Consider the following 12,738-nt stretch of genomic DNA (forward strand, 5'->3'; position numbering starts at 1 on the left):
AGACAAAATACATTTAGGGAAATGGGTTAATGTTTTATAGTAAGCTAAACAAATGAGTGCATAAGAAGTCTTCAGTCCTCCAAATCTGGACCCTTCCAAACTACTGAAGTTATCCAAATTGGTTGGCGGGAGCGCTGGAGTGCTAGTTAAATTGAATAGGAAATTTTGCTCCATCCTAGGCTGAGTAAACCATAAGATTCATATGACTAAACGCAGTGTGTCCTCCTGTTCAATATACTTAAAGATTGCACTCATTAGATCCTTCTTTTTCTCATCCTATAGAATCACTTTTGTCTTATTCTACACAAAGCAAACTAAAATGTGCCCCACTGCCACAGGGAAGGCACATACTGTACATGGATGTAAAACAGGGTGAATTAGATCTTCTTAGACTCTGCCTTAGTTGTCTAGTATCTAAATGATTTGCCTTTTTTCTGTTAAAAACGTCAAGGCATATACATTCATTCATTCATCTTTTTTTCAATCCTCTTCAGTTTTAGATTGCAAGGACATCTGTAGTAAAGGAATCAAGAAGTGACAGGGTTAACAATTTCTTGCAAATAGTAATTGCAAAATTAAGACATTTCAGTCTTTGTCATTTCACATTTTATCTGTCTAAATCATCTAAGCAGTGGCCTGTTACCCCATAAGCCTTAAGCTGATGTCACATTACACAACTTCTAGTCAGAGTGGATGGAACTTGACGACTACAGTTGCCAATCTTGCTTCCAGAGCATGTCAATTTATACTAGGAAACCTGGGGCATTTGAAATGACCCAACTCCATGATGACTTTCCAATACATTTTCACATTTCCAAAGAATCAAATGCTCACCTCTTTTTCTGACAGTCAGTAACATGCTACCTGAAAGAGCTGCTACTGTATGAAGGGTTTATAGGTACAGCAATTTCAGCCTTAATGACCACATTCTCTTTTACATTGTCATGGTACGTAAAATACAAGACATCAGACAGATGACCCTCTCTTCTGTTTGTGTGGTCAAAACACCTGTGTTCCCTATTCCTCATTGCTGCATTACTTGCACCGTAGTTCCATGTGGGCACTCATTGGTTGTCAGCTCTCATGCATACAGAGCCCATCCCTGTGACTTAAATCAAAATCAAACTAATTTTTTTGGGGCAAGTCGCAGCCTAATTGAACTGAGTTACTGGGTGTGTCAGACTACACAACTGGTGGTCACAGGAGAGCACCATGGCTGCCCTTGGCTTTCTAATATCATGTAAATGATGTCTGCAACTGAAAACTTCTGGAAAAGCTGCATAATGTGACATGGCCTACATGGAGACCTGTTTTCTTTTAACTGTTCTCCTCTAAAAGATCTGACAGCTTCCAATGATCTTTATTAAATGCATCATTTGTGTCCTACCTTCAATAACTTGTTGCTCATTTATAAATGAGGGATGTAGGTAGCCTTGAAGTTCAATTAACACATTGTCTGTGCATTCAATAACATTATACTCATGTAGCCTTATTATTATTATGTTACATTGTGCATTGCTTGCTTTTTCTTTTTATTATACATTGTTACTTTTTGTTTTCACTATTATTCTGTATCAGTTTGTAAAGGGAATATAAATCTCTGGCTCTGCCAGGAGAACTGCTGATAAGGTTTTGTTCCCAGAGATATTCTAGCATAGAGCAAAGCTCCTAGCGTAACATTGATTGGCTGATTTTACCAAACAATATTATCTTAAAAGTGTTACCACACATTGGCATTTGAGACCCCACAACTGCTGAATCCCATCACACTGGAGCACCATAGCTCTTCAGCAGCTCAACTGATGAGGCTTTTGAATTGCAGACCTTTGTAACCTTTCACCCTTCAAACTTCCACAGTCCTTAGAGCATCTGGAGAAGATAACAGCCAAAGCACTGACAGCACCTCATCGACAGTAACTGCTGCATTCATCTCTGTCAACTTTTATTATCTGTCTCACAACAGGACCTAATTATGGATTTGTATACTGAAAATGGGTTTAATACTAGCTAAGTATAAAATTATTTTTTGTATTGTGATTGATTTGTTTTGTTGTTGTGGTTGTTCTTGTCACAACTGTGGCTATGTAAACAACCTATCCACTATGCCTTTCCCAGCACTGAAAGTGGACCACCTGTGTGGACCTAATGCTTCCTGCTGTGCACAAGGGATTTCTTAATCAAGTCTACATTTGCCAGGTTACTCAGAGTAACTTGTTTGGAGTAAGGTTCTTTTATCTGACATCGCGTCTGAGTACAAGAAATTACTCTGCTCAAATTCACCCTTGATTGGCAGTAAGACCTCCTTTGTGGTGGATATAAATTTGTATATACTAATGGGATCATAGTATACTGGCTTACCAGGTCCACGTTCAGAAGTAAGAAAGCAAGTTTCCTGACTGTGGTCTGGAGTCAGGAAAAGTATCAATGTGACCTTGTACTGGACAAAACAACGATTCACAAACTGTTGGCTAGATGCTTGGAATAAAAAAGAATGTCAAGAAAGCTAACAATAAATACAGCAGAAACACAATAAAAGTTCACACAAAATAAAGATAAAGATATGTAACTTGTTAAGTAAAGAATAAGTAAAAATCTGTATTTACCCGACGAGGTAAGAAGGCGGTATCGTGGCAGCAGAGCCGGCACTAAGCTAAAAAAGAAGCGGCTTGCGAGAAAGTGGCGTTTCAAGCCTTCGGTGCCTTCTGTGATTCTGGGGAATGTAAACTCAATCTCAAATAAGATCGACGAACTGGCTGCGCTGGTGAAAAATGTAAGGACCTACAGAGAATGCAGTTTGTTGTGTTTCTGCGAAACCTGGCTAAATAACACCATCCCAGATGCCAACGTGGAGCTACCCGGGTTTAGCACAGTTAGAGCGGACAGAGATGCAAGTACCTGTGGTAAGCACAAAGGAGGAGGACTCGCTCTCTATATTAATACACGGTGGTGTCACTCTGGACATGTTAACGTCAAAATCTCCACTTGCTGCAGGGATATCGAACTGTTGGCCGTAAGTTTACGTCCCTACTATTTGCCCAGAGAATTTGGACACGTCATTGTTGTTATTGTATACATTCCTCCTCGGGCAGACGTGGAGTCAGCGAGTGACATCATCCATTCCGCTGTTGCTAAGTTACAAACGCAGCACCCTGAGGCGCTTGTGCTAATCGCTGGAGACTTTAACCATGTGACGCTGGACAAAACATTGCCTGCATTCTCCCAGTATGTGGACTGTAACACCCGGGGAAATAAGACTATTGATTTACTGTATGCAAACGTTAAAGACGCATACAGCGCCACCCCGCTGCCTGCGCTTGGGAAAGGAGATCATAACCTGGTTCAGCTTCAGCCTCACTATAAACCAAAAGTTAGAGTCCTACCTGTAACCACACGATCATTCAGGAAGTGGACCCCGGAGGCTGAGAATACTCTGAGAGAACTTTTTGGAACTACAGACTGGGATATCCTGCAGGGATCTCATAATGAGAACATTGAGGAAGTTGTTGACTGCACTACTGACTACATCAACTTCTGTATGGACATTGTAGTTCCAGTAAGAACAGTACGCTGCTATGCTAACAACAAGCCATGGATTACAAGTGACATCAAGGGCCTTTTGAATCAGAAGAAAAGGGCTTTTAAAGACGGTGATCAGCATGAGCTCAAGCGCGTGGAGAAGGAACTCCGAGTCCAACTCAGGGCGGCGAAGGAGCAGTACAGGAGAAAGCTGGAGCAGAAGTTGCAGAATAAAAGCATGAAGGAAGTGTGGGATGGGATGAAGATCATCACTGGCTGCAGCTCGAAGCGGGGTACCACCATTGAGAGAGACGTGAAGAGAGCAAACCAAATGAACAACTTCTTTAACAGGTTTGACCACCCTAACCCACTCTCACTCTCACCTCGGAGTACTGCACCCTCCACACATCCTTCTGCTGATACCAGCATTGGAAAAACATCCCCACCCATAATAACAACAGCGCAAGTGAGCAGAGAGCTGAGGAGACTTCGTGCCAGCAAAGCAGCGGGTCCAGATGGAGTATCGCCACGACTGCTGAAGGTCTGTGCATCGGAGCTGGGGGGTCCTCTACAGCGCATCTTCAACCTGAGCCTGGAACAGGGGAGAGTCCCGAGGCTTTGGAAAACATCTTGTATCACCCCAGTCCCAAAGGTATCACGTCCTAGTGAGCTGAATGACTTTCGGCCTGTTGCTCTGACATCACATGTGATGAAGACCATGGAGAGGCTGCTGCTTCACCACCTTAGGCCACAGGTTCAACACGCCCTTGACCCTCTGCAGTTTGCATATCAGGAGAAGGTGGGAGCGGAAGATGCCATCATCTATATGCTACACCGATCCCTCTCTCACTTGGACAGAGGCAGTGGTGCTGTAAGAATTATGTTTCTAGACTTCTCTAGCGCCTTCAACACAATCCAACCTCTGCTCCTTAGGGACAAGCTGACAGAGATGGGATTAGATTCATACCTAGTGGCATGGATCGTGGACTATCTTAAAGACAGACCTCAGTATGTGCGTCTTGGGAACTGCACGTCTGACATTGTAGTCAGCAACACAGGAGCGCCACAAGGGACTGTACTTTCTCCGGTCCTGTTCAGCCTATATACATCGGACTTCCAATACAACTCGGAGTCCTGCCATGTGCAAAAGTTCGCTGATGACACTGCTATCGTGGGCTGTATCAGGAATGGGCTGGAGGAGGAGTATAGAGACCTAATCAATGACTTTGTTAAATGGTCCGACTCAAACCACCTACACCTGAACACCAGCAAAACCAAGGAGCTGGTGGTGGATTTTAGGAGGCCCAGACCCCTCATAGACCCAGTGATCATCAAAGGTGACTGTGTGCAGATGGTGCAGACCTATAAATATCTGGGAGTGCAGCTGGATGATAAATTAGACTGGACTGCCAATACTGATGCGCTGTGCAAGAAAGGACAAAGCCGGTTATACTTCCTTAGAAGGCTGGCTTCCTTCAACATCTGCAATAAGATGCTGCAGATGTTCTATCAAACAGTTGTGGCGAGCGCCCTCTTCTACGCAGTGGTGTGCTGGGGAGGCAGCATTAAGAGGAAAGACGCCTCACGCCTGGACAAACTGGTGAGGAAGGCAGGCTCTATTGTTGGCATGGAGCTGGACAGTTTAACATCTGTGGCAGAGCGAAGGACGCTCAGCAGGCTCCTATCAATTATGGAGAATCCACTGCATCCACTAAATAATGTCATCTCCAGACAGAAGAGCAGCTTCAGCGACAGACTGCTGTCACTGTCCTGCTCCACAGACAGATTGAGGAGATCGTTCCTCCCCCAAACTATGCGACTCTTTAATTCCACCAGGGGGGGTAAACGTTAATATTTAACATTATACATAGTTATTGTCTGTTTTTTTTTTTTTTTTTTTTCACCTGTATTATTATCATTCTTTAATTTAATATTATTTATTGTATTAGTATGCTGCTGCTGAAGAATGTGAATTTCCCATTGGGATTAATAAAGTATCTATCTATCTATCTATCTATCTATCTAAGTAAAAATCTGTGTATAAAGTTATCATTTGCTTGGCACTGGCAGATATGGTGTGCCTTCAAATCACAAACTGTTTATTATTTTACTGATCTGTCATGGGTCATACAAAAAATATATCATAATTAAATTGAAGCTTATTGTCATGTGTATTGTACATAGTAAAATTGTTTCTCCCAGACTAGAGAAAAAAAAATGTGCTACCAACGACAGACAAAAGAAAACAATGAATTTAACCTGACACATTAAATTATATATTATGTCTACAAGAACATCTATTTATCAGTAAGAATAGCTGTTGAGTAACCTTAATGCCAATAGATAAAAACTGTCTCTAATGGTTTTGTACCATTTGCCTGAACAGAAGAGGGCAAAAACTAATTATGAAGAATGGCTGTGGTTTTTAGTAATACATTTTTCCTTCAAAGGTAACATGTACTCTATGTGTCCGGAACATAAGGCAGTTTTTTTGCAAGAAATATTTTGTGCTGACGTCACCAACCTGTACAGTGCTTTGTATTTCTGTTCTGAGCTGGTGCCGTACCAGGATGTCATTCAACTGTGCATCTTTAGAAGCTGGTGGGATTAGATAGTGACATCCACAAATACCCCAGATGACCACAGAAGTAAAGGCATTGGTAGGCCTTCCTAACTATACCTAAAAAATGCTGTTTCCACCTAAAGCTATCAAAGATACAAAACAAGGGATCCAAAACTGCAAATTTCTGACAATAATGAATGACCACTAGAAGCACAACAACACCAATATGAAGTAGCTTCACTAAAGTGAATAAGTATTAGTTTCTCTACATAAGCTGAAATACAAGGATTTACAGATTGCTTACCAGAAATCAAACATAATGTTATTTTGGCGCTTATATTTGCAATACATTTGGTTATCAAATTATTCATTCATCTTTAGTACTCCAAAGCACTCAAATGTGAGTAAGTTTCAATCTCTTAGTATATTTAAATTAAAGACAAAAAGGGATATTTTCTGTAGGATTTTTCTAGTAACCAAATTGCACTCAGTAGCATTGTATTTACCATTTAAAGAAACAGATGGTGACTCACTATTATATTCATTTCAAGATATCTTAAAATGACAGGAAGTCCTATTGAATACACAAGCAATTTTACAGGACATTGAGATATCTTAAATTGCATTTCAGAGTATCTCCAAATGCACATAAATTTATTTTAAGACATCTAAAATGTTTCTGAGATAACATCCAAAAGCATGGAATGTTATTTCAAGATGTATTTGAGATATTCTCAAAATGACCAGGATGTCAATTTAACTTTTGAGATATTTGAAAATTCATTTAAGACATTTTAAAATAGATTATCAGGGAACTATAACTCATTTTATAATGTTTTAAAATGAAGCAAAAGATAAGATGCTTTTGAGATATAATTAGATGTTAATGACTAGATGTATAAAATCCTCATTGGTTGGCAAAAAGTATAGAAACATGATTCTACAGAAGGTGTTAGGTACGGAAAAAAAGCTGTTTAGAATACATATTTTAGTCACTGATTAAAACTTCTGTTTAAAATATTTTGCTTACATGACACTAGCAGATGCGGAGGGTGTGCCTTTAAATTGCAAACTGGATCTGAATAAGTCTGACAATATAAAAACAAGTGATCAGAGCTGATCATAAAAATCCCTCCTAGTTCATTTTAGTTTTTTTACACCAAGTATTAACAGAATACAGTGTAACAGTTTTATGTTTAAGCTGGTAGAATATTGTCTCAGCCAAAAAACAGTGGTTATTTAACAATTTACACTGTCCTCACTCTGGGTGTGAGAGTGTATGTGCGTGTGTGTTAGTGGGCCCTATGAAAGATTGGCATCCAGTCCAAAGCTGGTTCCTTCCTTGAACCCAATGCTCTGGGATAGACTTCATTGCCCTAACCCTAAATTCAATTAAGTTGATTTGGGAATGTTATTGCTTGTTATGTTATTTCTAATAAATGCATAGGAAACTGGACTAACATGCATTCACATCAGAGTAATTCTGAATCATTAATTAATATAACAGGCACCATCTTGAATATACAGGAGGGAAATGGTCTATTGGAAATCCTCAAGTGAACACAAAGAAAAACATTTAAGCAAAGACTGGTAGGGGAGTCAAACCCATGAGGCAGCAGTGCTAACTGTTGTGCCAACGTTCAAGTAATAATTAAGCATTTAATTAATTTATTCATTTTTTTATAAACTGTTAATACCAATACAAATAAATACAGGGTCAGTAGAATCTAACCCTGGCTTCATGAGGCATAACGCTTCAACTGGGCAGAACAGCAGCCCACAAAAGGGCACGTCCCCTCAAAGTAACATCACTCATTCAAGACTGATTGATCATCAACAGACAAACTAACCTGCATGTCTTTGAGATATGAGGGAAAACCAGAGTACCTGAATAAAACTGAGAATATGGAAAGTGAAAGGCTATAGCGCCTCACTACTATGCTGACAACCACATTAATAAAAGTATTAATATTTGTGTGTCTGTCTGAGTGTCCAGCCAGTTGCTATGTCTCTATCATTCCAACAGATCGTGCATCACAGATACTGATTACTTAGATTTCAACCTGTCTTAGGCAGGTAGTACAGCTAGTGAATACATAAGGCAGCTGTGAATAATATTCTAATTATTGTTATTTTCATAACTTTATTTTTGAAATATTTGTTGTTTTAATAATTTTAAGAAAAATGTGAAAATGGCCTGTTTCTTCAAAAGTATACAAATTTTAAAATTTCCAAAAAGTGGTCATTTAAACAGGCCAGCAGCAAAAAGTATCTTTTCAACTGTAAGGACAAATCTAACTCATGATGACTGAACAACCCAAAATAACAACTGCTTACATTCTTTGAAGAAACGTATGTGATTGTTCTTAAATGTTGCTGCCTCTCCTTTCATCAAGTTTAGATGAGTAGCAATAAAACATAGTGGTGACATTGCACAACCTGGTAAAAGCCAACGCACCTTAAAGCATTGGCAACCATGTATCTGACTACCAGCCAGACAACCAACTAACATAATTATAACAACACAAAAAAAAACACAAACAAAACAATAAATATAATTAATAAATCAATAGTGAAAATCACAGGAAAATAGGAAGAAAATAAGAATGATGTTAAGAGCATCTAGAACTTGACATTTTAAAGCATAGAACTGGTTATACTATAAAAAACATAATTATAACTGTACAAGAGTGAGTGTAATAACTTTGGAAAGGACAATGATCTTTAGCTAGAGTCAAAAATTAACAGACCTATGCTTATTAGTAAAGCCGTCATGTACTGTCAGCATTCAGGTACAAGTGAAGTAGCTTGGCTAAATTTTTTTAGCTTATACCCCTCTAACTATGCCCGTTTTTTTTAGTAACTAGTTTTGAAGTCATTTTTAACAAACCCTAGAATATTCACTGTCAAATCTGTGCTTTTCCTCATATGATACAGTGTTATCCATGGATTCTTTCATTGTACTCATCACTGTTCACATCCAGATGACAGTGTAAAGAAATTATTGCAAGGACTATTGGGGAGCTGGTTTACACAATACACTGTACTAATAATTGACAATGGAATTTATTCTTAGGCCATACAGTGCACATGTGTGGACAGATAAAGTATTATGTATATGCAGTTCTGATCTTTATATACAAAGAAGATATAATAGTACTAGACAAAGTTCAGACAAGACCTACATAAAGAAGTGAGTTTACAGGACTACTGGGTATGACATGCTAGTCAAGTCCCTGGCATGCATACTGTATTCTAGATTTATATATTGTAGGGGCTTCAGCTAATTTCAAAGAATTTCTCAGTTCAGGGGCTATGAACCTCAAGTAGTGGAGGTGTCATTTTGAGAATACTATTGCTTCTTTCAGAATTTAATTTTGTGGGTATGATTACTACTGACTGGGCTGACTGTTGTGAGCTGTGCTAATTGCAGGCAGCAGCCAAGTTAACATAATGCAAATTAATTTCTCTGCACTGCTGTTCACTTCAGTGCACCAAATACTGTATATAATGCATTTGCTTGTATGGAGGTCATTCTACATGATTACATATGTTGAGGCATGATCTAAGAAACAAAGTAAATAAAGCACACCACTCAATAGTAAGTTAGCACATAGAATGTATGCGGTATCTGATTGATATGGAGATACCGAACATACATACTTATAGACTTAGTAAAGCTGCCGCATAAAGGCATGGGTGAGACAAGATTGAAGGAGCTGATTCAGCTTAATCTACAGATATTAATTACAGACATGACAGAAGTGTTCAGAATTATGGAAGTACTTAAATGGATGGATACCATCTGCTACTTTAAAATGAGTTCTTCAGCTTTAGCACATAGGGGAACAGAAGGAAGCTGGTAAATAGTAATTGTAAAAATATTGGAGATGGTTTTCAAAACCAAAGTCATACTGCACTTAAAATAAAATACTGGACTTACTTTAATAGACAGCATGACTTTGGGCATCTTCAGATCTCAACTTGACAATATTTCACTAAGGTTATTTGAAAAGGAAGTGACAAACTATGATGGGCCAAATGTCACGTTTTCATCAAAACATTCCTTAGGTTCTTATGTTCTTCCCAATATCCAACCTTGTGTCCATTTCAGATTTTTACTTGATGACTCATATTTTCTGTTTATACAAGTTTCACCTCTCAAAGTATTTATGAAACTCCAGCTAAATCAGAATACTGCTATTACAGGCTCTGACACATAATCCATCTGTCTAGTTTTAAGACACTACCCTGATTTTGCTAGCACCAACATCCCACAGTACCTCTGTGTGCTACTTCCCTCAAATGCATGCACGAAAAAATAAATATCTTCTGAAGCCTTCAAAATATTTCATACTCCTGCCACAGCAGTCTTAGCAAACATTCAGTCTTGTGTCTCCCAATGAGTGTAATTTCCCATTTTATATGTCGTTGATATTCTTCTCATGTTCTAAAACTGAAAAGCAGACTATATACCCATCATGCTTCTTTTTCATCTTAAAGCTGACATATTTATGACTCTCACTCAACGAGGCTCAATTGTCAACCTTTATCTTATCCTTGCATCTTTGAAGTTCTGTCCTTTCAATAGTAGGATTAATATATTCTGACAAATTCCATAAAATGCATTGCTTCATTCTATACTGCATACTCATAGTGCTCATGGTATATAGTTTATAATTAAACAATTAACTGATCATAAACGCATTTTTCCACAAAAGGTGCAATGAACCAAAAGTTCTTTCTTCCTGTTCTGTAACTTTGCTACAGTTTAAATCAGATTATCACTTTTCAAGTCCATAGTCCAAAAAACAAAACAGAAAAATCAGAAGTTAATCTTACATATTTTAATTGTGACTTTTATTTCTTCCAGAATGAGTTAGACGTGTAGATTTCAATTGCCACATCTTGATTGCATCTTGATACCCAGCGCGCCACTTGATCAGCCACTTTCATGTGGTCATAGTAAAGTATTACTTGCCCTTGTGCATTACAGTCTTGGGTTTTGAGAGGATTAGAGGATAACCAGGATTACAACATACCAGACTTTGCTTTTCATTTATTTCAGGTCATTAGCCCAAGTGGAGCTGTGACCATTAAATAAGCATGAAATCCATCAAGGGGCTGAAATCGTCGGCATACAAGTTTACATAGTTCAGAAAAAAATGCAAAGTTATTTTATAGTCACTCTTGAAAAGAAAGGTGAGGGTCAAAAGTGAAAGCCAAAATATACCGTTTAAAAAGAGGAAAGTAAAAAATCTGAGGGTCTCAGTAAGATTTAGCTTTAACATCTGTTTAAAAGTCTTACCTTACACCCTTCACAGGCGCTAACTCCATAGTGGTAGCCAGATGACTTGTCCTGACAGACGAAACAAGGCTTGTAGACACGGGGTGGTGGCAACGGGGATGGTGGGCTTGGTACTAACTCTTCTGAACTGGTGCTTTGCGTTTCAATAGCTGTGAAAACAGAATGGGGGGGGGGGGGGGGGCTTTAATGAGGTATCATTACAACTGAACAGCAGTAGCAGCAACACTTTAGACATTTTGTTTTCTTTATACGGATTAGTTCAGGAATTTAAGAACAGTAACTCTGTGAAATTCAAAAAAAATGAAAAAAGGCAATTGTTGGGGTTAGATGTCTTCCTTTAAATAAAACGCACAGATCATGTTAGAAAGAAAAATGAATTGAGATGAAAGAGGTTCAAGTTATTTTAAAACTGGATACGTTTGCTTTGAGACATTTTAAAGCACTCTGTTGATTAAGTTTATCAGAGTATGATACACTCTCTCATTTTTACATCACTCCCTAGTTCAGCTTCTCACCAAAGTTCAAAAGGAATCGATAATCTTGCAGTCAACAGGATCAACATCTAATTCTCAGTCTGCACACTCCATCTCTTAGAGGAGTCCTGTGTGCTTACAAGTTGACATTTCACTCAATGAACTCAATAAGATCAGATGCTTTTCTAGCATGCCTGCTTCAGTTCTCGGTCTCCCTAGGATTTGGGTACAGATCCCATGCTTTTATGGCTTATGCTATTTGAAACAGAAGTCGTGACTTTAATATGGATAAAAATTTTTCATTTACTTGTGAACGGCATTTTAAAGAGGTTTTTGATCTGAACAAACCTAAGTACAACTGAGTGGTGTACGCAAATATCTAAAGTGGCAACACATTTAAAGACAATCAATGTCTAGAGATTCTTGTTTATATCAATACTCCTAAATGCAAAGAAAGGATCAAGCTAAATTAAAGGCGATCATCTGGGGGCATTATAAAGACAGACCCTAAGGTCGCAAGAACAGAGCTACATAAATCAGTTTTAAAGCCTCTGCTGCATCCCATAAACTGCAAATAATAGAATTCATCATCAGAATAACACACTGCTGTTGAATAAATATTTTAAGAAGTTTCATTGTTCTTAAACCACTCTAGGTCTGGGCATTTTATAGGTTTACAGGGTCATTATTGTCATATATACACAGTACAGGGAACTTCTGACTTGATTCTGCTAATCAACATACAATACATTGTCACTCCTCGGTGCCATAGTTACCTAATTTTAAGTCTATTTAATACTTAAGAATTGAAAGGGATTAAATACTATCCCAATGTTATCATGCACAAGGCAGGAGCTAACCCTAGATGGGGTGCCAGT

General features: G+C 38.4%; 1 protein-coding gene across 9 annotated transcripts in view; it reads right to left on the bottom strand.

Annotated features, from left to right (window-relative positions):
- LOC114664168 (retinoic acid receptor beta) overlaps positions 1 to 12,738 on the bottom strand; it is a 572,516-nt gene that overhangs the window by 308,890 nt on the left and 250,888 nt on the right. For all 9 annotated transcript variants that reach the window (XM_051936144.1, XM_028818157.2, XM_051936142.1 and 6 more), the window contains one exon: positions 11,388 to 11,536. In XM_051936144.1, the coding sequence (XP_051792104.1) occupies positions 11,388 to 11,536 (149 nt within the window). The remainder of the gene's footprint in view (positions 1 to 11,387; positions 11,537 to 12,738) is intronic.

The sequence above is a fragment of the Erpetoichthys calabaricus genome, chromosome 13 (genome assembly GCF_900747795.2).
Source record: "Erpetoichthys calabaricus chromosome 13, fErpCal1.3, whole genome shotgun sequence".
NCBI lineage: Eukaryota > Metazoa > Chordata > Cladistia > Polypteriformes > Polypteridae > Erpetoichthys > Erpetoichthys calabaricus.